At 32.0% G+C, this 25,681-nt stretch overlaps 1 protein-coding gene across 2 annotated transcripts in view; it reads right to left on the reverse strand.

The window, feature by feature from the left end:
* Positions 1-6,562: 6,562 nt before the first annotated feature.
* Positions 6,563-25,681, reverse strand: part of Rab5 (RAS oncogene family member Rab5) — a 69,785-nt gene continuing 50,666 nt past the window's right edge. For both annotated transcript variants that reach the window (XM_035354590.2, XM_035354589.2), the window contains 2 exons: positions 19,912-20,005; positions 6,563-8,174 (listed from right to left, as the gene is read on the reverse strand). In XM_035354590.2, the coding sequence (XP_035210481.2) occupies positions 8,056-8,174; positions 19,912-20,005 (213 nt within the window). In that variant the 3' untranslated portion in view covers positions 6,563-8,055. The remainder of the gene's footprint in view (positions 8,175-19,911; positions 20,006-25,681) is intronic.

Genomic DNA, 25,681 nt, shown 5'->3' on the forward strand with positions numbered 1-25,681 from the left:
TATCATCTTTATTTATTACCGCTTCTCTACATTTCTTTACGAATTCCATTACCTGGAAAATTTCACCTTTGGTTTGCAATATCCGAAAACCTTCAAATTTGCGGCTATCATCTTCATCATCCTACCATGAAATATGGTAGCTGGCCATAAATTATGCCAAGCACTTTTTAAAGTATCTGGACACACATACTCCCGCAGTCTTGCGATGCACCACACAGCACATTTTACACTTAAATATTAAAAAAACTCTCCAATAGTCATGCCATTATTCAAGAAATTTTACATGGATTTTAAAAATGCTTCTTGATATTTGCATTTCAGCATGTGCACTATTCTGATATCTGTAGGCTGAATGGTGTACATACAGTTTGGAGAAAAGAATAATATGGATACATATCTTTCACTACATATACATTCAGGGCAAATTTTGCGTCATTAGGTAAACCAACCGAATTCAAATGTTGCAGAGCCTCAGGTATGATATGATTTTCAAACCATTCATTCATTAACACTTGTCATCCACATGTTTTATTTGTTTGAAATATAATGAAGAAAATCTTTATTCCTTTCAATGCTCGAGGTCGTGTACTTTTCCAATTACGAAACGTTTACATTCGTGCAGCATCTGAACATGCTAAAATTGTTACAGGGTTCGTACACATTTCCTTACATGAAAATTAAGGACTTTTAAGGACCATCAAAGAAAAAATTAAGGACCTATCAGCAAACAAAAAAATGAATAGAATAAAGCAATTATCTATACAACCGACTTCATGCTTGTAATTTCACTTTAAGAAACTAACAGAAGTGTGTATTATGCACTATTATTAAATTCACTTTAATACTTACCATAAAACAATTTTGAAAATCAAACTAACTCCCTACAAGTTATTGGAATCCTCCAAAAATTCCTCTTCTCTTTTCTTATGTCATATACGAGGGTTGGAACTTTAATAGTAGCAACTATTTATTTACAAGGAATACAAAAGTGATTCATGTCACATTGTGTACAACCCGTTTCCAACTATGTGGAAGTCGCAGAATACCTGTAGCAGCGCCTGTTTTGTTGATAGTTTGAATGGACCGGCCTACTGCCGCAAGAGTCTCAGGAACAGTTTGGAAGCGAGTGCTACAAAGTGGTTCCTTGATCTTAGGAATTAAGTCATAGTCACAAGGGCTTAGATCTGGGGAATATGGTGGATGGTAAACCACTTCCCAGCCCCATCGCTTGAACAAATCAGTCACAGCTTGCGCTGCGTGCAGCCGAGCATTGTCATGCAAAATGAGAGGAGCGTTCTGCAGAAAGTGTCGCCGTTTTTTTCTCAAAGCTGGTCGGAGATTGTGCTCCAAAAATGAGCAGTAATACTGTGCAGTGACAGTCTGCTGTGGGAAAACGGTATGCGTTAGGATGATTCTCACCATAACTTTCACATTGCTGGGGTTCTGCCGAAATTTCGAACGTCATGGTGAGCCGTGATAACGCCATTCGTTTGATTGGCGTTTCAGTTCTGGCTGGTACGATCGGGCCCAAGTCTTATCCAGCGTAAAAAAGCGTAAATGATAGGGCATAAAAAAGCATCTCCTTCGCGCTCATAGCACTCCAGGTGGGTTCGGGCAGCATCGTCTCGTAGCCATTTCTGCATTTCCGTCAATTGATGTGGAACCCATCGTGAAGCAATCTTTCTCATGGACAGGCGTTCCTTCAGAATGTGCAGCACAGTCGTATGCACTAATCCTGTTTGTCCGGCCAGGTGATGAATCGTTTGGTGGCGATCACTGTCCATTAGTGCGGCAACAGCTTGCACATCTGCATCGCTGACACTCGGACGACCTGGCCGCAGCATGTCTGCCACGTTTTGGCGTCCTTCATTGAATGCTTTCACCCATCTTGCTACGGTTCTGTAAGGCAATGCAGATTCCCCGCAAGCCTCTTGAAGCCCTTGATGACACTGTCATGCTGTACGACCTCTGGCACATTCAATTTTTATCCAACATCGTTGTTCTTGTTTTGAAAACACCCTGACAACTCTTACTTTAGACCACGGGCTAATACAAGTATTCGTTCTTCGCGTCACTCCGCATGCACGTGACGTAGGTAGGACGAGTCTTTTTGCTGAGAGGTAAAGTAGATATGTAGTTCACGTGTAGTATACGCGATATTCTTTGGTTTTGTTGCGTAGCATTTTTTAGCTGTGTTGCCACTATTCAAGTTCCAACCCTCGTACAGTTGATTTTCCCATGCCATACTCTTTAAGCCATTTTTTGCAGCAATTCTACTTTTTCTTTAATGAACATCAAAACATGTTATCACTTTGTAGATCCTGTTGCAGCTCCAGAATTATTTTGGCATAATCAAAAGTTCAAAAAATGCTGTAATAATAACCACCTGCAAAAAATAATGAGCTGGATCAATTCAGAAGGTTAAAGAACCGCACAATCCACTATATTAACTGAAATTCCTTGGAATCGGTAAAGTATAATTTTAGCGTAGCTTAATAGTGTCCGCTATACATTATTGGTTATGTATCATGAGACTGGCGATAGAAGACGAGGTTGTTCCGCTAAATTTTGTCGTTTCTATCATGCACTGAGACAATTAAGCCTAAATTTTATTAGTTTAATTAGTTATTATACTTATGTCTATTTCTTGCACATGCTTAAGGGTTATCAGAGTCCTGAATAAATAAATCTTCACATATACTTAAGGCTTATCGAGTGATGGATTTATGTATAAGCTACACAAGCTATAGCTTAGAGCCTCCCCAAAAAATTAAAATATTTAACAGACTTATAAAGGGCCCCATACCTCAAATAGCTTAGGGCCTTATCAAGTCTAAATCTGGCTGGCATTAGATATTTGACCACCTAATGCAGTCTCTGCAGGTCCTAAATTCTACTACCAAGTGCTTCCCTAAGTTCTAAATTTTTGCCGCCCCAAAAATTTCGCGTTCCAGCGCTCTCCCCAAATTCTAAAAATTTTGTCATCCTTTAATTTTGTTGCTTTGCACTTCTCTAAATTCCAAAAATTTTGTCTTCCCTAAATTCGGCAATACAACATATTAACATTGGCGCCGGTTCTGGGTTTATGTGAAAACAAATCAGTTATTTTTAATTCAAATAGCACAAAATGTAATCTTTTGATTTATGAGTATCACGAATAAAATCTATTTTTAGTATATAAAAAGAAATTTTAATTAAATTTTTCCTCGTCAACATTTCTTAGAGCATTTAATCCTCACCAAGTGTAATATCAACATAAAAGTTACCATACTCTTTACTTTTCAGTTAAAAATATATAAAAAAATGTTTAGGCATTGCTGCATGTGTCGTGCTGATAAACATGCAGTGATGGACATCAGTTCTAGGACTCTTTACGTGTTGTATGAAATTGGGACTTCTAACACAGTTTACAATATTGTGCTTGCGATACTTTTTTACAAACTTCAAATCAATGAAATATGTTCATTAATCCGAAAAAATTAAGCTACCATTACCAGATTAAAAAAAAATCTCTACAAACTCATATAATATCACACAGCCCTCATGAACAGCATTTGTAGATCACATTATCAGGCTAAGTTTTTTTTTTTTTTTTTTTTTAATTTACTGTTAATTTAGGTATTAAATATATACTGTCATTTGTATCATGTTGGACAACCTGAAACAACTATTTATAGTCAATATCAAATGTTTCTAATATATCATGTATATTACAAAAATAAAGACAGTCAGCTAAACTCAGTTTTCATTTACAGTTGTTCCACTAGCAATCTGATAAATTATGGATAACTTATTCACACCATATAGGATACTGTTAAAGACATAACTTAAAATGTTAATAAAATTTTAGTTAGCAAATCAATAGCAGCAGATGGGTAAATTATTTTCTTCAAGTTTATAGAAAATGATGAAATATCTTTCCTTTAGAAGTTTGTGTCAACTTCTAAATGATGTGTTTTACAGTACATAATTAAGGAAGTTTTTCTCTCATACTGCAAAGTTAATTAAAAGTGGTTGTATTCTCAATTTAACTCCATTAAAAACTTAAGAGCTGAATATTTGTTTATATTTTATAGTATTTCTCAATACTATAAAATATAAAGGTTAATGAATTAAATTTCTACCTTATTTCGAAAATCCTTCCAAAATAAATTATCACCCATAAAAACTATGGAATTAGGCTGCTTTTGCTTACCAGAATGCGATCTAATCAGATTAAAGGCAACATTCACCAATGGTGAATACTAAAAAATCCAAGATATCCTCACATTAATTTTTAATGTCATACATGTCTTTTCTGTGTGTATATATGTTATCCTGACTTACCTATGGAAACTGCAGGGGGTTCCTTGTGTTCTATGTCTTTGATGTTGCTCTTTATCAAGTAATTTTTACATCATCCTGCACGTATTTTGCTTACTTTTATATATATTTATTCATATTAATATTAGTAAAAAATGGACAAATATATATCAGTTCTTGTAGGAAATGTAACTACACATGGGAAGAACATACAAGACAGCTAATAAATCAAGGAAGACATTCTTTGGATGTTAATGACAACCAAAGAATGTCTAAGCACGGAAGTGGTATTCGATTGGTCATTCAATATTTAATCATTGTGCATTGATAAAAAAGAATATGAAGGAATAAATTTTATTAATAAAACCATCTGAATTCCAGATACTGTACATGAAAGAAAATGCATACTGTGAAGCTGCATTAAGACTTATGTATTTTACAGTATTGTAGAATTTGAAGTTATTAATTTTTGAGTTGTATAATATTTCAAATAAGAATTTATTATTATCAGCATCAAACTATGCATCAGTGTCAATGCAAAAAAATTACCCAAAAGGCAACAGTAATGTCACAAATGATCTCTGTGAAAACAAGATGTGAAAAATATATTGAAAATCTAATGTTCACACACTGTATGAAGATATATAACAGTTTCATCTTTTCCTATTCTACAAGTTAAATTTCCTGTATTAACATATTTTTCTGTAATAAAAAAATAACCATTCCGCACTCTGAAAAATTCTCAGTGTAAGCTTAATGCAATTCAAACGAAAAATTATTATGTTAAGACATACAAGAAGTTTCATAACTGATGGTAGCAGCTATTTTCAGATATCACAAGGAAACCCTTAAACATAATTCACACCTTGCACAAAAAAGGAAGGGGGCTGTTCTATATATACCACAAGAGATTTAACTTGAATTTCTCATGTCTCAAATGCACGACTTAGGATATATACGAGATTTATATGAAGCATTCTTCTAACATAGTTTTCTGATATAAAATCAGACTTTTTCTGAAGTGACTATTTTTCCCTCATATCTTGATTCTACGACTCAAATTATGCCAACATGCACAAGTAGATTTAAAAAAATTAGCTCCTCAGTATGAATTGAATTTAGTATATATTTACTGCAATTTTTTTTTTTTATTAAACATGATTTCTTCTTTTACAATTCGAAATTTAGGTTAATTTTAAATTAAATTTGCAATTATTTTCTGATTTGTTTTTAAAATTTGTATTTTTAATTTATTTTTTAAAAGTTTTTTTTTTTTTTTTTGATTATAACCTAGAAATTTTTTACTATCACCTTAAAGTATTTCTAGGCGTACCCGAAAAAAAATTTGAGTTTTCATTTAAAATTTTTCAAGATGTAAATGAATTTATATAATGGTGCATTTTGAAACTTGGCATATTTGTTATAAGCAATAATAATGCCAAATGTCGTATAAACACTAAAGAATGAACGATAAACTCTTTTCCCCGCCCGCGCACAATGATAAAGTGTACTGGAAAATAGGTTACTATAAAAGAATTACGCTTGGTGCAAACTCAAAAAAGTGCACCAAAATAAATTTTTAAATTTCTTGGTAAGTTTACTGATCAAATTTTATATTTACTAATTTTACCAAAATAAAAAAATTTACATTTAGTAAAATTACCAAAATTTAATATTTAGGCATAATTTTAGGCCATAGAGTTTAAATATGAAAAAAAAATAGGTATGTTATTTAAAGAAAAGTCTGATTTTGTGTCAAAATATATGTTAGGATAAATATTAGATTTATATAAAGCATTTTTGTAAGTCCTTTTGAGACATGAAAAATGCAAGTTAAACTTCGTCAATCAGCCCAGTAGAACGAGAGATACAGACTTGTCTCCCCTTTTTTTTCTGTACAAGTGTACAACATATCAACAATTCCTACCAAAATTACTTTCAAAAATTGATGTTTTTGTCAAACTAAATAATGCATTCTGTATGACATCTCATTAATTCTCCTAATAAGTCCACAAATTATACATCAATTGTTTCAAGCTTTGTTACATGGCAAAAAAGAATGTATGTTTATAATATGAAGTAAAACTGCCTGATTTCTAACATCAAGCTCAACCTGAATCAAATAAAGACTTATAAACATTCTTTCACGCTTTTAATATAGGCCTCTTCCTTTTTAATAGTTACACTGCTGGTAACTGCATTTATGAATATGTTTCATGTTATGTCCAAAGTGTTTATCAGCAAAATAATACGCCTACAATGCAAATATTTTATAACTTTAATAATTCCATACAACATGAAGAGAGGTACATAAATAAAACCCAAAACATTTTGATTAGCATAATCCAAATAATTTAATAAGTAGCTATAGTGAAAAATAATTCACAAATGCAAGAATCAAAGGGATAAATTTAGATGATTACAAATTTAAGTCGAATAGATTTTTTTTTTTTTTTTTTAACTGGTTTTCTCTCGCAAAGCTAATAAACTTTGCATAACTGCTAATTGTTGAAAAACTAGCCCTACTAACTATTTCAAAGATATTTGTCCATATTAAAAAATGGTCCACTAAAGAAAATAAAACACAGGGCATCATCCCCTTTTATATCAAAAATGAGTTTACAGCATATTTATAATTGTGAGTATTTAGAATAATCTAAAAGTGGTGAACTGTTATCGTTTAAAACAAAAATTACTAAAATGATTTTCAGATGTTCTGCACTTAAATACAAATTAAAAATCTTAATGTATATTAATGAAAAGAGAGAAATGTCTTTTTGAGTTTTTTTTTAATGAGCCTTTACTGAGTTACATCATGAATTGCATAGCATGCTTCAAAATGCAACACACATTTTTTAAACTTGCATGAAAAATCTATGGAATGTCTTGAGAAACAAAAGCTTCACATTTTTATTTTAACAGGAAAGTGACCATACAAGGCATGAATTATACTAAATTTTTTATTACTCTTGTAAATATAGAATACTATGATTGCATATTTGAACCAGCCAAATGAATACTGGATACATATAAAATAGGCAATATTTTTTCCAACAAAACAATTCCATACAGATCAATTAGATATATATTTTTAAATATTCTTTTTCAGTGCCAAATAGAATACAAATAATGTTATTAGTATAATTTTATAGTAATATAACAAAATAACAATATAGACATAATACAGACATTCAGGGTCTACTTAAGAAAACAATGCCCTCATATAATGATTTATATTCTGAAATATTTAATTTTATAATAGCATTATGACATGAATTTTTCAGGTGACATGCAACTACACCCCATTCGTCACATACAGTGTAACTGATAGTAAAAAATTTTTCTCCTTTTGCAAAAAGTAACTAGTCAAATCAAAATATATTTATAACATAAATATCAGCAAAATTTTCCACAACACTATATAACATTGCTCAGCAGTTTAACTTGACAATTCCACTTTAAAAAAAATCATTCATGCTGGCCAACTGAGATTACAGGACTTTCATTTACTCACATAGAGGTGTGTGGACATGTTCCTCATTGTTCTTTTTGCTATTTTCTAGAATAAGAACATGACAACACACAAGATGCTATGAAAGAATCAGTCTCAGTATACCTTTAGAACATTTTGTCAATGGCCAAAAAACTTCAGATAAGTGTTATATATATACAAATTGTCCAATGTACATTACTTTTGAATTTTTCAAAATGAGGAGAATGGTTGTTGGATTGCTGCCAAAATTTCAGACCAGCCTATGATTTGCAGCATCCTCCGCCAGACTGCTGTTGATTCTCACTCAGGTCTACACCTCTCCTTCCATCACTTGCACCTCCATTACCTGAAGTTTGGTCATTTTTAGGTAATTTCTTTGCTGCAAAGAACAGATTTAGTTCATTTAAGGCCATATAATATATATATATATGTGTGTGTGTGTGTGTGTGCAAAAAAATAAAGAATATGTAAAAGATTAAATTAGCAGCGTAAATTAATTTCCCTTCTCTATTCTAAAAATAGCGACATCTATTTGCACTGCGTCATTTCGAGAAAACTTTATGTCATGTGACTCATGTAATTCTAGTGATGTAAATTGAACTAAAACTCAAGCGGCCAATAATAAATTTACAGCAATATTAACTATCCAAACAAAATGCTTTGAGAACCAAAACTAACTCAGTTTGACTTAAGATTTCATCCTGAACATTACGCACTTTTTTCCTATGCTTTGCCTTAGCTGGACTGCAGTCTGTCAGCTTCTTTTCTGCTGTAAATCTATAAAAAGTGTAAGCCTTTTGGAACAGGCTCATTTAATGTGCTGACTTGTGTGTAGCCGTAAAATGCTGCTGAAAATAAAACTGAAGATTTAATCTGCCTTCGCCTCCAATTTCCTAGTCATTATGAATCAACACTTCTACGCCATCCTAATTCCTGCTTCTGAATTTATTACATATATATAACGAAAAGTAAATCATATATATGAAAGTACTTATAAGGGTTACATTAAACATTCTGGCAACTCCATTACTAACACAAAAGAAAAATATGTCAAAAAGAGATGCCCTGACTTTTTTAAAGCAACCCCCCCATCAGTTGTGATCAAACCGTTAGTATTCCTCCTTCCTTCTGATTTGATGATAATGTTTTCATGAACCTTGCATAGATATATAAACTACGAATTAAAACATTTGAAGGATGCTAATAATAAATCAATCTTATTTGAAAACAATTCTTTGGCATAAATACGAAAATAATTTTGCCAAAGAATTTTGTATGAAAATAATTTTGCCAAATTTTGGTTTACACTTGAATATTCATAGTAATGAGCTTGGTGCACTTGTTTACTTAAGAGTAGAGTTTTTTTTTTAAACTTTTTGCAGAGTGGATTTTTCTTCTTTTTGATTTCATAAACATTAACGTAAGCTAATTGCTTTGATCACGCATCTTCAGCTTTCCAATAGCTACTAGTAGTGTTTTTTTATGTGCATGAAAACTGTTGAAATTTTCTTTTATACATAATGGAGTTTGTGAATAAATGGTACATTGAAGATGCTCTTTTCAAAAATGGAGGGCATACGTGAAAATACGAAAAAGAAATGACCTGTTGCAAGGCTGTTAATAATTGAACTGCTAACAAGTTAATAACTAATTTACAAATCATGTTCTGCAAAAGGATTGAAATAATCAAGGAAATAAATGAATTGAAAGGCTTAAATTCGGATTCTAAAATTAAGCTCCCTCAAGTCAAGAATATCAACATAAGGCTACTATATGGCAAGGGAGCAACGATTTTTGAAACAGACATCGGAATATTTTAGAACTGTAACTTATTAAAAGAATGTTACATCTAGGGAAATCTCCATACTTGTAAATCAAACTTACTAAGGATATGAATGGTTGCACTTTCAGAACCAAAACACAAAATATAATTTATAATAGCAGTGGACTGAGAATAACTAAAATATTGCTTGATTGCTTACTTAACAGTAACACGTTAGCTGCCATTTGTGGTTTCACTTTAAGTAATTAGAATTATGATACACCAAATGGAAATATTGAAAAAACTTCTTAATACTCAGAAACAAGGCATTCCAAAATACAGTTTTGTCAACAACTAGATACAAATGCATATTTTGTAATAAAAAAAAGGACCCTACAAAATTACAAATGTACAGAATTAAAAACTAGAGAGTGACATTAATTTTTTAAACATATTAGAAGGCATTTACTGTGTTTTCAACATTTAAGAAACTGCTCAAAATTGGATTTAATACAGGGTGATACTCTTAGAACCGATCTATTTCCCTGGGGTGTAGTTTTTTCTAAAAAGTATTCAACTTTAATGAGTTTTGCCGCAAAAGATTCAGGAAGGATGAAAATTTAAAAATTTGAAAACATCACTGACGACACATTGCAGAGTGTTGTAGCCAAGATGGAGCAGCGAATTCAATTTTGCCTGTGGTAGAAGGGTGGTCATTTTCAATACCTACTGTAGAGTAAGTGATTATAAACCTTTACCACATGGCAATCAGAGTTCCCAACAATGTTTTATAGGTGCAAGCCATCCTTCCTTGTATAGCATTTGGTGGTTTTCGTTATGTCTTCTTTATTCAGCGTTGCACGTCAAAAAACAGTATGGACTACTAAATTTTCTTCATTCCTGAATCTTTTGCCACAAACTGCATTAAAATAAGATACTTTTCAATAAAACTATAGCCCAATGAAATAGATCAGTTCTAAAAGAATCACCTGGCATTATGCTTCAAATAGTTCATGCTGTGCCTGAAAGTGTATTATGACCAAATGGAATTCAAATTCAGATACTTAAAAGAAACAACATAAATCAAATGACTTAATCAACTTTAAACTGCCATACTGCGATTCTTCCTTAAAGGTTTTTAAGTGGGATTCTAATAAGAGATTTTCTGTTTTAATGCTCAAGGCATTATAGCTTTTATCCTGTAAAATGATCACATACAGCACTGTGGCTTTGAAAGCTGCTTCTAAAAATTTTTTTTATCCAGCTGGACCTCTTGCTCCGTGATTCAAGCAAAAATTCTATTTTAAGATTTATGTCTTACAGATATCAAATGGGATAAAATTATCCCTTCATAATTACAGGACAGATGGAGTAAATGGTATATGCAACTATGTGATTTGCTGAATATTCACACAACTTCGTGTTTAATGATATTAATGAAATGTCTCAAGCATTAGATAAATGGTACAGGCAATTATGTGATTTGTGGACTACCCAAGTATCTCGCTATTTTTTTGTTGTATTAATGAAACAATGTCTGAAGTATTGAAATTATACAGTTTTACTGTTTTTTTTTATTCATCTCAGTGCTTAATGGAGCAGCTGTGTATCTGAAATTCTAGAGCTTTGAATGTTCCAAAGTAACTGCCAAGAGCACAGACGTTCCCCTTCCCAAAAATTTTTACCAAGACTCAAAATCATCGCTTGGAGTTTTAGGTTACCCGATCGATAACTACAGTTTCTTTTCCTTAAGCATAAATTTATTTGCAGACAAATTCTCTTACTGTACTTCATTGGATAAAGAACTTACACCGATAGATAATGAAAATTTAAAATAAAAAATCACTAAATATGTGGTATCACTTGCCTTCAATGAGACAAACCTACCAACGAAATCATGTCGCGTTTCCATGAGGGAACTTTCAAAAGACTAAATGTGGTGGACACAGATATATCAAGGTGAAATAATTTGCATCTAAATTGAGCGAACTCTGCAACATATCTAATGATACTACTGAAGAGAAGCTTGCAACTCAAGTTCCAAGCAGTATTCAACACTTACAATCCATGTTATAGAAAAAAACTTTAGTGGCCTAGGTAAACTTTTAAGAGTAATGTCAAACATATTTAGATTCATAAACTAAGACTTGAATTAGCACAACTGGCCTTGCAACTAAAAATGAAACATTTAATACTATGTGTTATTAGATTAAGTTATCCAAGTTATCACAAAGTGATTTTTTTTGGGGGGGGCAAAAAAGTTAAATGTAAAAATCCATTATATAACATTTAAAATTATTTGGGTTAAATCAAGCAAGTAATGAAAATGACTGCAGAGAATTAGAAGTACATCAGTAAAATCGTCATTAGACATAGATGAGATTCAACTTACAATATTACCACACAGTTAATTTTTTTCATCATGAAAAAATAGATGGAATAGATGATAATGGCATAGATGAAACTAACATAAGTAACAGAAACTTTTTTATACCTTTTAAAAGCTTAAAGTTTTATAAAATCTTTATTTCTATGACTACAGATTTTGAAAATACTTTTTTGTGGAAGAACTACAAATAGGCATGCATGCAAATGCAGTTTGGCGAGTTACGTAAATGATTAAACTCGTAGCAACAATCAGCACTGTAAAGTGATACAACGAGTGTTTGAAATGCGCAGCTGGTAGAATGTAAAAGGGCACGTTTGGTGAGTAACAAGCATTTACCACCATGCCGACAGGTATATAAAATTCGGTATACAAAACTGCAACGAAAAATGCCTCTAAGATTGTTTTTATTGGAAATACTGCGACAGGGAGAACGAAATGTCTAAGAAAATATACTTACCAAACAATGATGTCATAATTACCAAATAATGATCATAACGGAAATACCAAATTATTTACATCATGAAAAAAGTTTTTTACCCTCCAATCTGTATCAAGGTAAAAAATAAATCAGAGTTTCTGGAAAACATTCTTTCAGATGACCATTCTAGTCAAAGCGAAAACTTTGTGATTATAAAAAAAATTCACCACCAAAGACTGCATTTATTTGTTAGCAAAATCATGGAATTCTGTTTCCCATTAGTAAATGTCTAGTGTAATGTATGGCCATCTTCTCTGTTTATTGAAACTGAGAGTGATGACTGTGAATTTTCAGGTTTTAGGGTCAGTGCATCAAGGGTTAAAGCAAGAGAATTACTTTTATGCTTGAAAGAAAGAATAAACAAGGAGGCTTTGCAAGAAGATATCATTGAATGTGTGTGTTCAGATGAGCCAACACTGGTGTATCAGATGACGGATGATGAAATCACTGGCTCTGTTTTGAACTCGTCACAGCAAGAAAACAATTATGAAACCAACATTGATAGTGAATTTCACAGGAGTGAGAATATATCTTTTTATGAGGGTTTGAAACATGAAGAAAGATACCTAAAATTTTTAAAACAACAGAGCAAGAAATCATGACTCTATACAATAATAATAATAATAAAAGCATTCTAAAATTTTAAAACAAACCTCTACCATAAAAATGTTTGAATCATTAAAAAAAATTAAATATATTATGCTTTATTAATATCCCTTTTTTTCATATACTTAATGCTTTTAAATATCCCTGTAATCTTACTAATATAAATGAATAAAATAGGATATAATAAGTTAATGCAATAATGTATATGTACATTATTGTAATAATGTATATAATAATTTAATTAAATGTATTTAATATGCCTTATTTATTTTGCACTTTTAGTCTGATTATGATTTATCTTTTCTGTCCTGAAATTTGCACAACCTCTGGTTCCAAGCATGATGAAAGCATTCGGAACTTTTACTGATTATTTATACTGAACCGAATTTTCTTGGTGGCAAAGCATTTTTCTTCAGTGACATTTTGGGAAGTTTTGCAGTTTCTTGTCTGAATTTTTTTTAAACACTTAGAAAACAAATCCTTTGCAACAACAAATTGCATATTTTGTTTTCATCTTTCAGTGTACTGATTCTCTTGAGCTGCAGAGTATGAACCTATCACTTAAAAACACGGCACAAAACTATGACAAAGAAAAATTATACTCCATGGTGTAGTGATTCGGTGCTCCAAGTTGATGCCACACATGACAAGATGCTGGTAAACATCAAAGCTTACAGTTACTGATGATCTGTAAAGAATACAGAACATCATCAACATTTGCAATGATTTTACATAAGTGTTGCCTGGACTTCTTTAGATTTAGTGGTTGAGAAGGAAGCCAAAATAGCTATGATAACAAAGTTTCATATGGATATGGTCCCAAGGGGCCTTAATTAGGATCCAAATGGATTACACAACCTGTAATATAACATCTCTAGGTCATTAAGTAACTACGAACCTCCCAAATGAGAACTGTAGAAAGTGATTCTGCTCACTAAAAAGTGAAGATGTAATATACACTATCAAAAAAAGGATTAACAAAATCAAAAAAGCAGCATAATCTTTTAAGATGGGCTTGCCACATTAAAAGCAGCAATTATTTAAGTAAGTTATAACATCTAAAAAAAGAAAACAGTTAACCCTTCTCTTGAAGGGATCTAGCTAGTATTAAATAGTATCTACCAAGATGAGCAAAACCAAAAAACTTTTCCAAGAAATGTCAGGTCAATGGTTGTCCTTGAAGATGTCAAAGTACTTTGATTTTGTCTGTTACCTTTTCTTCACTACAGTATTTAAACATTTAATTAATACTGAACAAGCAAGCATAGATTAGAAAATTTTCTGTCAATGATACCAGATACTCATAGCTGTCTTTCAAGAGTTTCGTGCTCACCACTGTTCTAGCGGTAAAATTGCCGAAAAAAGATATTTCAACATCTTTTCAAATAACAATTTTTGTGACTTTCCCTTGCATAACGTGAAACAAGCCAGTTTCCCTTGAAATGTCCTTTACTAATGCATTTATTTCTTAAGGGTCTGGTAGGGTTACCAAAATCCCATTGAATATATTTGTTGCCCCCCCAAAAGGCCTAGTATAACCAATAAATATCTTTTCTGTCCTGAAATTTGCACAACCTCTGGTCCCAAGCATTGAGAAAAGCATTCGGAACTTTTACTGATTATTTATACTGAACCGAATTTTCTTGGTGGCAAAACATTTTTCTTCAGTGACATTTTGGGAAGTTTTGCAGTTTCTTGTCTGAATTTTTTTTAAACACTTAGAAAACAAATCCTTTGCCACAACAAATTGCATATTTTGTTTTAATCTTTCAGTGTACTGATTCTCTTGAGCTGCAGAGTATGAACCTATCACTTAAAAACACGGCACAAAACTATGACAAGGAAAAATTATACTCCATGGTGTAGTGATTCGGTGCTCCAAGTTGATGCCACACATGACAAGATGCTGGTAAACATCAAAGCTTACAGTTACTGATGATCTGTAAAGAATACAGAACATCATCAACATTTGCAATGATTTTACATAAGTGTTGCCTGGACTTCTTTAGATTTAGTGGTTGAGAAGGAAGCCAAAATAGCTATGATAACAAAGTTTCATATGGATATGGTCCCAAGGGGCCTTAATTAGGATCCAAATGGATTACACAACCTGTAATATAACATCTCTAGGTCATTAAGTAACTACGAACCTCCCAAATGAGAACTGTAGAAAGTGATTCTGCTCACTAAAAAGTGAAGATGTAATATACACTATCAAAAGAAGGATTAACAAAATCAAAAAAGCCACATAATCTTTTAAGATGGGCTTGCCACATTAAAAGCAGCAATTATTTAAGTAAGTTATAACATCTAAAAAAAGAAAACAGTTAACCCTTCTCTTGAAGGGATCTAGCTAGTATCAAATAGTAATAAAAGTAATAAATAGTAATTACAAATAGTAATAAAAGGATTAACAAAATCAAAAAAGCCACATAATCTTTTAAGATGGGCTTGCCACATTAAAAGCAGCAATTATTTAAGTAAGTTATAACATCTAAAAAAAGAAAACAGTTAACCCTTCTCTTGAAGGGATCTAGCTAGTATCAAATAGTATCTACCAAGATGAGCAAAACCAAAAAACTTTTCCAAGAAATGTCAGGTCAATGGTTGTCCTTGAAGATGTCAAAGTACTTTGATTTTGTCTGTTACCTTTTCTTCACTACAGTATTTAAACATTTAATTAATACTGAACAAGCAAGCATAGATTAGAAAATTTTCTGTCAATGATAGCAGATACTCATAGCTGTCTTTTCAAGAGTTTCGTGCTCACCACTGTTCTAGCGGTAAATTGCCGAAAAATGATATTTCAATATCTTTTCAAATAGCAATTTTTGTGACTTTCCCTTGCATAACGTGAAACAAGCCAGTTTCCCTTGAAATGTCCTTTACTAATGCATTTATTTCTTAAGGGTCTGGTAGGGTTACCAAAATCCCATTGAATATATTTGTTGCCCCCCAAAAGGCCTAGTATAACCAATATCTTTACTACTTGATATTTGATATTTGAAGTACAAATGTTGCTGTCTTGTGCATATAATATGGAGCAACGGCTGCCAGAGCATTCTCCGAATGAGGGAGAGCACACGGAGAGGAATTCGAGGTTCTCCCACCCCTCTCCCCTTCCACCAATCCACACGAGAGGACTTTTGGCTCACCGCATATTAAAGTGTCACCATGCCACAGCAACACTATTAAATTTACAAACATCCATGTCTTTTCCGGGACCGTAGCAGGCTTCCTTAACCACTATACCAGGGGTGGCCAATTTTTTGCGAGCCGCAATTAACTATGGTAAATAAAAGGTATGCAAAAAAAAGTATTTAATTTTTTTTACAGAAATTATATTTATTGTAAACATAAATAAAAGTACAAAATATGCATACTGAATTTAAAAATTAAACACATTTATTTTACTTCTTTTGATAATTCTTTAAAATTTGGTGAATAATTAGTGACAGCAATTCTCAGTAACTCTTTAAGATGCTGGTTAGTTAATAATGATTGGTGTTTGGATTTTATGAATTTTAAAGTGGAATTAAATGATTCTCATGAGTACGTTGTTCCAAATATTTAAATAATCCAACAAGCAGCTTTTTTTAATTCAGATTCGATTCTGGTACAAATTTCCAAAATTCAGTAATCACCGTCGACTTATATTATAATTGTAGAGCTTGATCTTCTTGCATCTCTATTAATTCTAATTCTCCAGATGCTTTTTGGGTCATAATTATATTGGAAATGGAAAACTCACCTTGAATTATGTTAATTTCAAATGGATTCAAAAAAAAAAAAAAAAAAAAAAAAAAAACTAGAGACGATTTAAAATATTTCAAATCTTGAAATCTATTTTGGAATTCCACCTGGCTTTTTTATACACTTGTTGAGTTTTCTTGTTTAATATTGGAACAAACAAATATATTTATTTTGAGGAAAAAGATAAAATGTTTTATTTTTTATGTCCTTTTGAAAAAGTTGTAATTTAGTTTGAAAACTAAATATACACCGTGAGAGGTCAGATATTATTTTATCTTTCCCCGGCAATTGTAAATTCATTGTTTGCAAATGTTCCATGATATCAGTCAAAAACATTAAGTTTTGTAACCACTTATCATCATCTAATTCTGAATAGGTTATTTCCTTTTCTTTTAGAAATGCAGTTATCAAACAAATCTACAAATCGATTTAATACGTTGTAGCTAGATATCCACCTAACAATGGAATAGAATAATGACATTTGGAAGTTCTTCCTCTTTTAATTCTTCAAGGAAATTTTTGAATTGTCGATGATTTTTTGCATTGGTGCGAATGCAATTTACAATGTGTAACACTGTTTTCATAACATCAGGATATTTTAAATATTTTGTAACGAGATGATGTTCTCGGTGAATTATGCAGTGAATAGGTATGAATTGTGGAATTTCAGAATCATCTCTTAAACGCCAAATAAGACCAATTTTTTCTTACTCAGCATTGCCGGAGCTCCATCGGCACATCAAAAGATTTTATTAAGGATTCTAATGCATTTTTAATATTGACACCGCGGGTTAACTCCGGGCAAGTGCTACTAAATCTAATAATTCTTCTTTAACAATGAAGCCAGGTGAAACAAAATGTATGAAAACTGCCAATTGCGGAAGATCTGCGATATCAGTCGATTCGTCAAGGGCTAAGCTGAATGCAATACAGTTCTTCAAAACATTTTTAAAATTATATTCAAGAGATGTGTTCATTGCAGTTATGCGTCGTTCTGTTGTGTTTCTCGAGATGGGAATTTGCAAAACAACTTTGTGCAATGCCGCATTATTTGGATCTAAAACTTTAAGTACATCTTCCAAGTTTTTTTAAATAAACTCTCCATATGGGCGTTTTGCACGAGCAATGTTCCAAGCATTAACAAAATTGGCTTCAGCCACATTATTGCTAAAGGTCATCAAAATTGACTGTTATGTATTTAAAGTTGATTTTAAAGAAGTAAGCTTCTCCACAAAATACATCCCTCAAGAATTCCAAGTCCCACCCACTACCATAAATTACTTCACCCAAGTCTTACCGACTGATATTATTCAAAGCCCCTACTGCCGCTAAGAATTTTCGGACACCCTACACTTCCGAGTCAGACACGAAGAGAACACTTTGCCAACTCCCCCACTAGAAAGAATGTAAGTTACTTAATACCTTTCTGGCCTTTATATCTTCATGTACATTCACTGATTTTATTTATATTACTATTATTTTTATATTATTTTTATATTTTCTTTGATTTGTTTTTACAAAGTTTGCATTATTTATCTTTTTTATAATCTTCTATGTTTATTTCAACTTTACTTTGAATTCGATTTCATAATGACAATTTCCAATGTTTAATTTCTACAAATAATATAATACTCAAATGCGTAACGATGAAAGTGTCGGGGACGGTTACTCGAGTTTTACAGGATTTCTCTACAGTAATTGATTTTTACTCCAAATTGAATTGACTAAAATGCTTCATGAGAATAAGTTCTTTGAGTATCAGCATTAGTTCATAATTCCTACTATTCGCGGAAATATTTGGCCTGACTAGAATTGCCGGTTTGGCTTTAACTTATAACTCGAGTAAAGACGAAACACTTTCGTATTTACGTATTTTTATGAATTATTGTTCAATGAACGGGAGTTGGTTTGTTCCCCTTGAAAAGTCAACTAATTTCCGATCAATGACAATGATTACATGTTTTAATTTTTCCTTTTACAATTGAAATATTATTCTTCGTGATGATTTAACTCCAGTCCCCGTTAAAACATTATTAACATTTTGCTTTCAAATTACTTCAAAACATCTTTCAAAATATAACTTACCAGTATGGATGCACACTTTTAAAATAATTCTACTTTAATTAAACTTAGGAGATAATATAATCAATTAATCAATACTGTTTAGGAAATAAATTATTATATATATATATATATATATATTATTTTTGTTCTCTGTTGTTATATTTTTAAAATAATAAAGAACTGTTTAAAGAACTGGAAATATATAAATTTAGAAATACAAGTTTTATGTTATTAAAACAATAACACGTGTTACATACTACGAAATAAATTATAGTTAACTTATCCAAAATTTCAGATTACAAATTATATCCATAGCAAGAATGATACAAATTGTTTCCTTCAAAGCACAATGTCAACTGCCCATTGCAGCGAAAGTTTACAAATTCAAAATCGGTCTGGAGTCGGTTGATCACATAGATCGCAGATAGTCATTCATCGAGAAGCAATCGGCCGATGAGTTATATCATTCTTAACTTGGATGGAAATGAAATTTGTTACAATGTTGCGCTTACTCTTGCACATTTGTTGCCAGACATTTTGAAACACATACAGAACGATAAAATTTTTTAAAAATATAATAACACAACAACGAAAAGGGAACTCAGGTACATTTATTGAGAGCCACAAATAATCCTTCAAAGAGCCGCAGGCTAGCCATCCCTGCACTATACTGTTTGAGCGACTGAAGTACAAATAAATTAGTTAAAAGATGGACACAAGTCTTTAAAAATAAATAACTTAAAAAACTGCACAGCAATTCAAAAGACGAGTTTAATTTTTTAAGCCCCCCAAAAGAATTAAAAATAACAAAAGCATGATTAAAAACCAATCAGCATTTCTAAATGACTTGCATTAAGTTACACAGTTTACCTGGATTAGCCAAAAAGTGAAGTAGATAGATTTAAAAATATTTTTTAAAGTAAGAGAAGTTAGAAAAAATAGTAAAAAAATTTTTCGCAAATTTCTTTTAAAGGTTCTGCTAATAGTTACAGATATAAAGCACATGCGTCAAACTGACGAGGTGCTAATGTACATAAATATGATAATAAAATAAGAACTTTTACCAATAGCAAGGAAAATGTCGTTGACATTCATGGCTGTTTTTGCAGAAGTTTCCATAAAAAGTAGTCCGTTTTCATCAGCATACGCCTGAGCTTCCTACATAATAATAATAATTCATGAACTCATACATTATTTATTGAACTTTAATTCACTCTGTCACAATAATTACATTTGTTACATATTTATATACCATAATTCAAAACCGGATTTCAGAGGTTAAATTTCCCAATTTCTAACTTGCAAGCCCCCCTTTTTTAAAAAAAATAATAAAGGTATGATTAACCAATTACATAAAGAGGCAGATAATTTTTACTAGGTTTTTAAAGTTGTATACCGAAGCAATATTTTGAATGACATTTTGGAAAATTTTTTTACAGAAAATCAAACTTCTCGTTTACTGCATGAAAATATAAAACTTCTACACTAAGATTAAAATTTATACTGGAAATTAGCCTCATCTACAATCTACCAAGCAGCATTTTTGGCTCATACAAAATTGTCAAAGCTTTCTAGAAATGAACACTTTTGTTACGCCGCAAAAATGCTAAGCTTTGCTTTTATGTATACTTTTTATAACTCCTGCAAAACACGATTTTATTTCTGCTCAAAAGAAAAATATTTTCTGCAAACAAACATCTTTAAATTAGAATGCATTCATACTTTCATAAAATACACTGTAAAAAAGTACTGCTGCTTGCAGTTAAGCACGTATGATTTTGCAATCCATATTTTCAGGCAATAAGCAATTTTTTTTACTTCCTGAAGTACATATTTGGTTGATTTTTCAATCTGTGGGTGGGGTTGCCTGGCTAGATGAACATAATTATTTAAATTAGAGGGCATATATAGAAACACCTATTACGAGCAGGCAATCCAGTTTAAGAAAACAGAATCAAGAAAAACAAGTTATGTTATTAAAAAAAACGTCAGCCAGTCGGCGACATATATTCTTAGTCTTGTAATATGTTGACATATCATGTTCATGCATTCAAAGGGTGCCAGAAGCTTGGTTAGAAGCAAAAGAGTATCTGCCTTTAATTATTTAAAATTTAATAAGAACACTTTCATTTGTTAGTGACTACGAATTTATCAAGAATAAATGGCAAAGTTAAACTTGATATTCCACCTGTTAAGTTAGAATACAGCACCACCTATTGGACAGAGAGAGAAACTCTCACTTGGCCATCTGGATTCGGCAGAGCAACATACCAGAGCATGTATTAGATCTGAATTTAGTTAATTACTGTAAATAAATTAGTTAGTTCTTTTGCTATACAGTTCACTCATTAGTTTAGAATCATAATATATGGTCAGCAGAACCGGAGAAATGAACAAAATACTGGCATTAGATAGAACTAAAACTTCGTTAAAAGCGAAACTAGGTTAGAAAATGTAGTGAAGGAATATGATGATAGTTCGAATAAGAATGAAATTCAAATAAAGTATCAATCACTTCAAAGCATTCAAATAGATATTAGAAACTTAAGGAATAGACATTTCGAAAGCGTTAATGAAGAAGATGTCACAGCTATTGATGAAGAAATAGAAAGAACTGAAGTACTAAAGGTAAGAATTACGGAAATTCTATCATCTATCGCTCGTTCTGAAAATGAAAATGATTGTAGTAAATTTGATCCTAAAGTACAAGTATGTTTGCCAGAATTACAAATTCCTAAATTTTCTGGTAAATATACCGAATGGAATAATTTTAAGCTTCAATTCGAAAACATCATAGTGAATAACACTCAACTGACAGAAGTTCAGAAACTCTACTATTTAAAGGCTGCATTAACGGATGAAGCAAAAAATCTTGAAACTGTTGATGATACTTTTAATTCTCTATTTAAAGCTCTTCCAAGATAGGTATGAAAATAAAAGAATATTAATTGAGACGCATATAAAGTCAATCATGTATTTACGTATTTTAACATTCGAATCGTCTAAAGGTATAAGATATGTAATAGATAATGTTACTAAAAACATTAGGGCTTTGAATGTTTTAAAATAAGAGAAAAATAATTTATCCGATATTCTGTTATTAAATATTGTACTTCAGAAACTAGATTTTGAAACGCGCAAACAATTTGAACTAAGCATTAATGCTACGGAAGCTCCTACGTTTGATGAATTAATTTCATTTTTAGAGAAAAGATGTCAGTTATTGGATAACATTGACCGTAGTACTAATAAAGTGAAATATCCGTTAGAAAAAAGTTCGAAATCAAAGGTTCTGATGGTTAAAAACGATAGTGTTTCGATTTGTGTTATATGTAAAAATAACAATCATCCGCTGCATAAATGTGATTCATTTTTAAAACTAAATCCAAATCAAAGATATGAAATAGTTAAAAGCCATAAACTGTGTCTAAACTGTCTCAGTAATGAACATTTAATCGCAAAATGCAATTCTAAGTTCAGATGTTCGGAATGCCATAAAAAACACCATTCATCAATACATCCCCTGCTCAGAAATGGCTCCATCTAACATAAATTAGACAAAACAAAAACAGGAGTGACAAAATTAAATTATAAACAAGAAATGAAATTATAAACAAGAACGCAGATGTCTCTAATAAAAATCAATCAAGTCGTCTTTTGACAGGCAGAAAAAACATCTTATTGGTGACTGCAATAATATATGTTTGCAATTCCGAAGGAAAAAGAATCCCAGTTTGCACAATACTTGATAAGGGCAATTAATGCGAACGTTATAAATATTAATTATCAACTAGATGTACAGATTTCGAATAAGGATTTAACATATGTAAGATCAGTTAATTGTTTAGTTATTTCTAAAATAACCAGTGTAGCTCCATCAAGGAGTTTAGATGTGCAGTCATTAAATATTCCCATTGATATTGAATTAGCGGATCCGCAATTTGGAACACCTAACAAAATAGATATGTTATTACGAGCCGAATTGTTCTTTGAGATTTTAAAACAAGGAAAATTTCAATTAGAAAATCAACCGTTGATATTCCAAGAAACAGTTTTTGGATATATCGCGTCTGGTGCATGCAAGAGTAACTCGGAAGTAAATTATTGCGGTTTAGTTCTATATAGTGAAAAAAGAGTCAAGAAATTTTGCAGAGATTTTGGGAAGTTGAATCCATTGAAAATATCAAGGATGCTTTGAGTGAAGATGAAAAATACTGTGAAGAACATTTCAGGCGTACTCACTATAGACAAAATGACGGAAGTAGTTCAATTACCCATAACGGAAGGTGTAGAATTAGGAGAATCAAAAACGCAGGCTGAGAAAAGATTGCATCAAGTGTGGAATCGACTAGAAAGTGATTCGAATATGAAAACATTATATAAGAATTTTATCACGGAATATAAGGATCTAAATCACATGGAAGAAGTTCAGGAAATTGAAACATCGACTTGCAATTATTTCAGTCATCATGGAGTTTATCGGCCAGAGAAAACCTCTACCAAGCTTCGCGTTGTGTTTAATGCATCAGTGGCTACTAGCAATGGAAAATCACTGAATTCAATATTAATGAAGGGGTGAATACCTCAAAAAATTTATTTTCTATTATTAGATTTCGAAAGTACAACTATGCATTAGGAGCTGATGTTCAGAAGATGTACAGACAAATACTTATTGAACCATCTCAACGAAACCTGCAGTTGATCTTGTGGAAAGAATCAGTTGGTAGTCCTGTGCAGACTTATCGTCTAAGGACTGTAACATACGGAACAGCAAGTGCACCATTCCTTGCAACAAGGGTCCTGAAGCAGTTAGCAATGGATGAAGCAACTGACTTTCCTCATGCCTCAAGAGCCATACTGAAGGACTGTTACGTGGACAACATTATCACTGGCGCTAATATGCTGCAAGAAGCCAAGGAGTTGCAGACACAGTTAACCCATCTTCTAGAACATGGTGGAATGCAGTTACACAAATGGTGTTCAAATAATGCAGAATTATTGAAGAATAAAGAAAGTGCAACTCAGGATTACACCTTTCAAGTTACGGATAAGCCTCAGATTACAAAGGCCTTAGGAATGTCAAGGAATACGTCTACAGACTGTTTTTCTTACGATTTAAAGATACTTTGAAGAAACAGGAACGAAAAGAGATGTCTTATCAACAATAGGTCGCCTCTTTGATCCATTAGGTTTAATTGGACCTGTTATGACAAAAGCTAAAACATTTCTACAAAAACTTTGGCTTCTAAAATTAAATTGGAATACACCTCTTCCTAAAAATTACTTTGAGGAATGGAAAAAATTTCTGCATAGTCTAAAAATAGTCAACGGTTATCGCATCCCCAGATTTGTTCTAACCAATGGATTACAGCAAATAGAAATTATAGGATTCTGTCATGCTAGTCAGAAAGCCTACGGTGCTGCAATTTATGTGAAATGTATGCCATCTTAAATGAATGTTCATCAAGACTTCTGTGCAGCAAGTCTCGTGTGTCACCTCTGAAGTCAATTACCATTCCTCGTTTGAAACTTTGTGGTGCAGTTCTGTTGGTAAAACTAATGAAAAGAATATTAGAGGCCATTCAGCTGCCTACAGTCAAGGTTTATTACTTCACCGATTCGTCAATAGTGTTATCATGGATTAAGAAGGAACCTTATCAGCTAAAGACATTTGTTGCTAATAGAGTATCTGTTATTCGAAGCATGACTGCTGTTCATGAGTGGTAGTTTAGCACTCACAATAATCCAGCTGATTTGATATCACATGCAGCTGAACCTAAAGATCTTTTTCATAATGATTTATGGTGGTATGGACCAACTTTCTTGACTAAGGAGAGGTTTTTGACTAATCCTCGTGAAGTAATTTCATCTGATATGGATGATGTGGAATACGTCAAAGAACTCAAACTTAAGGATAATGACTTAGTTAATTTAAATGTGAACTCTAATTCCCTTATTTAAGATCATGTTAAATATTTACATCTTGATGCTCAAGCGCTATTGCATCAGGTTCGTAGTAAATTTTGGGTTATTAATGGTCGAGATATAGCTCGAAAGGTTGTACATGAATGTGTAACATGTTTTAAGGTTGAACCAGTTGTATGTGAACAACTTATGGGAAATTTACCTGGTGAGAGAGTTAACCCAGGATTTGTATTTAATACTTGTGGACTCGATTTTTCTGGTCTATTCCTCATTAAGTATAAAAATCAGAGAAAAGGTAATTATTCAAAAGTGTACGTTGCTATATTCATATGTTTAGCTACTAAAGCAATATATTTAGAGGTAGTAACTGATTTAACCACAGATTCATTACTTGCTACGATTAAAAGATTTATTGCTAGACGTGGAAAATGTAATACCATAATGTCAGATAACGGTACTAATATGGTTGGTGCAAAATCAGAACTAAATTGCATAGAATAAAAAAAATTGCATAGCTAAGTCCTTAATTCTAATTCTGACATAGCAGATTTCTTAACATCTGAAGATATAAATTGGAAACTGATTCCACCTAGAGTGCCAAATTTTGGCGGTTTATGGGAAGCAGGTATTAAGTCATTCAAATATCATCTTCAGCGTACAATTGGCAGTTATAAATTAAATTTAGAAGAATTTTGGACTGTTGTCACACAGATTGAAGGTATTCTCAATTCTCGTCCAATTTACCTTTATCAATAGATGCAAATGACTTTGAAGCCTTAACGTCGGGTCATTTTTTAATTGGACGTTCAATTACTTCATATCCTGAACCAGATTTGTCTCATCTTACAGATATTAGACTTTCTAAATGGCAAGTTATTATCAAATTCATTCAGGTTATTTGGAAACGTT

This window comes from Stegodyphus dumicola, chromosome 5 (genome assembly GCF_044657685.1).
Source record: "Stegodyphus dumicola isolate Sdum_Otavi_A_Nest chromosome 5, ASM4465768v1".
Classification (NCBI taxonomy): Eukaryota; Metazoa; Arthropoda; class Arachnida; order Araneae; family Eresidae; genus Stegodyphus; species Stegodyphus dumicola.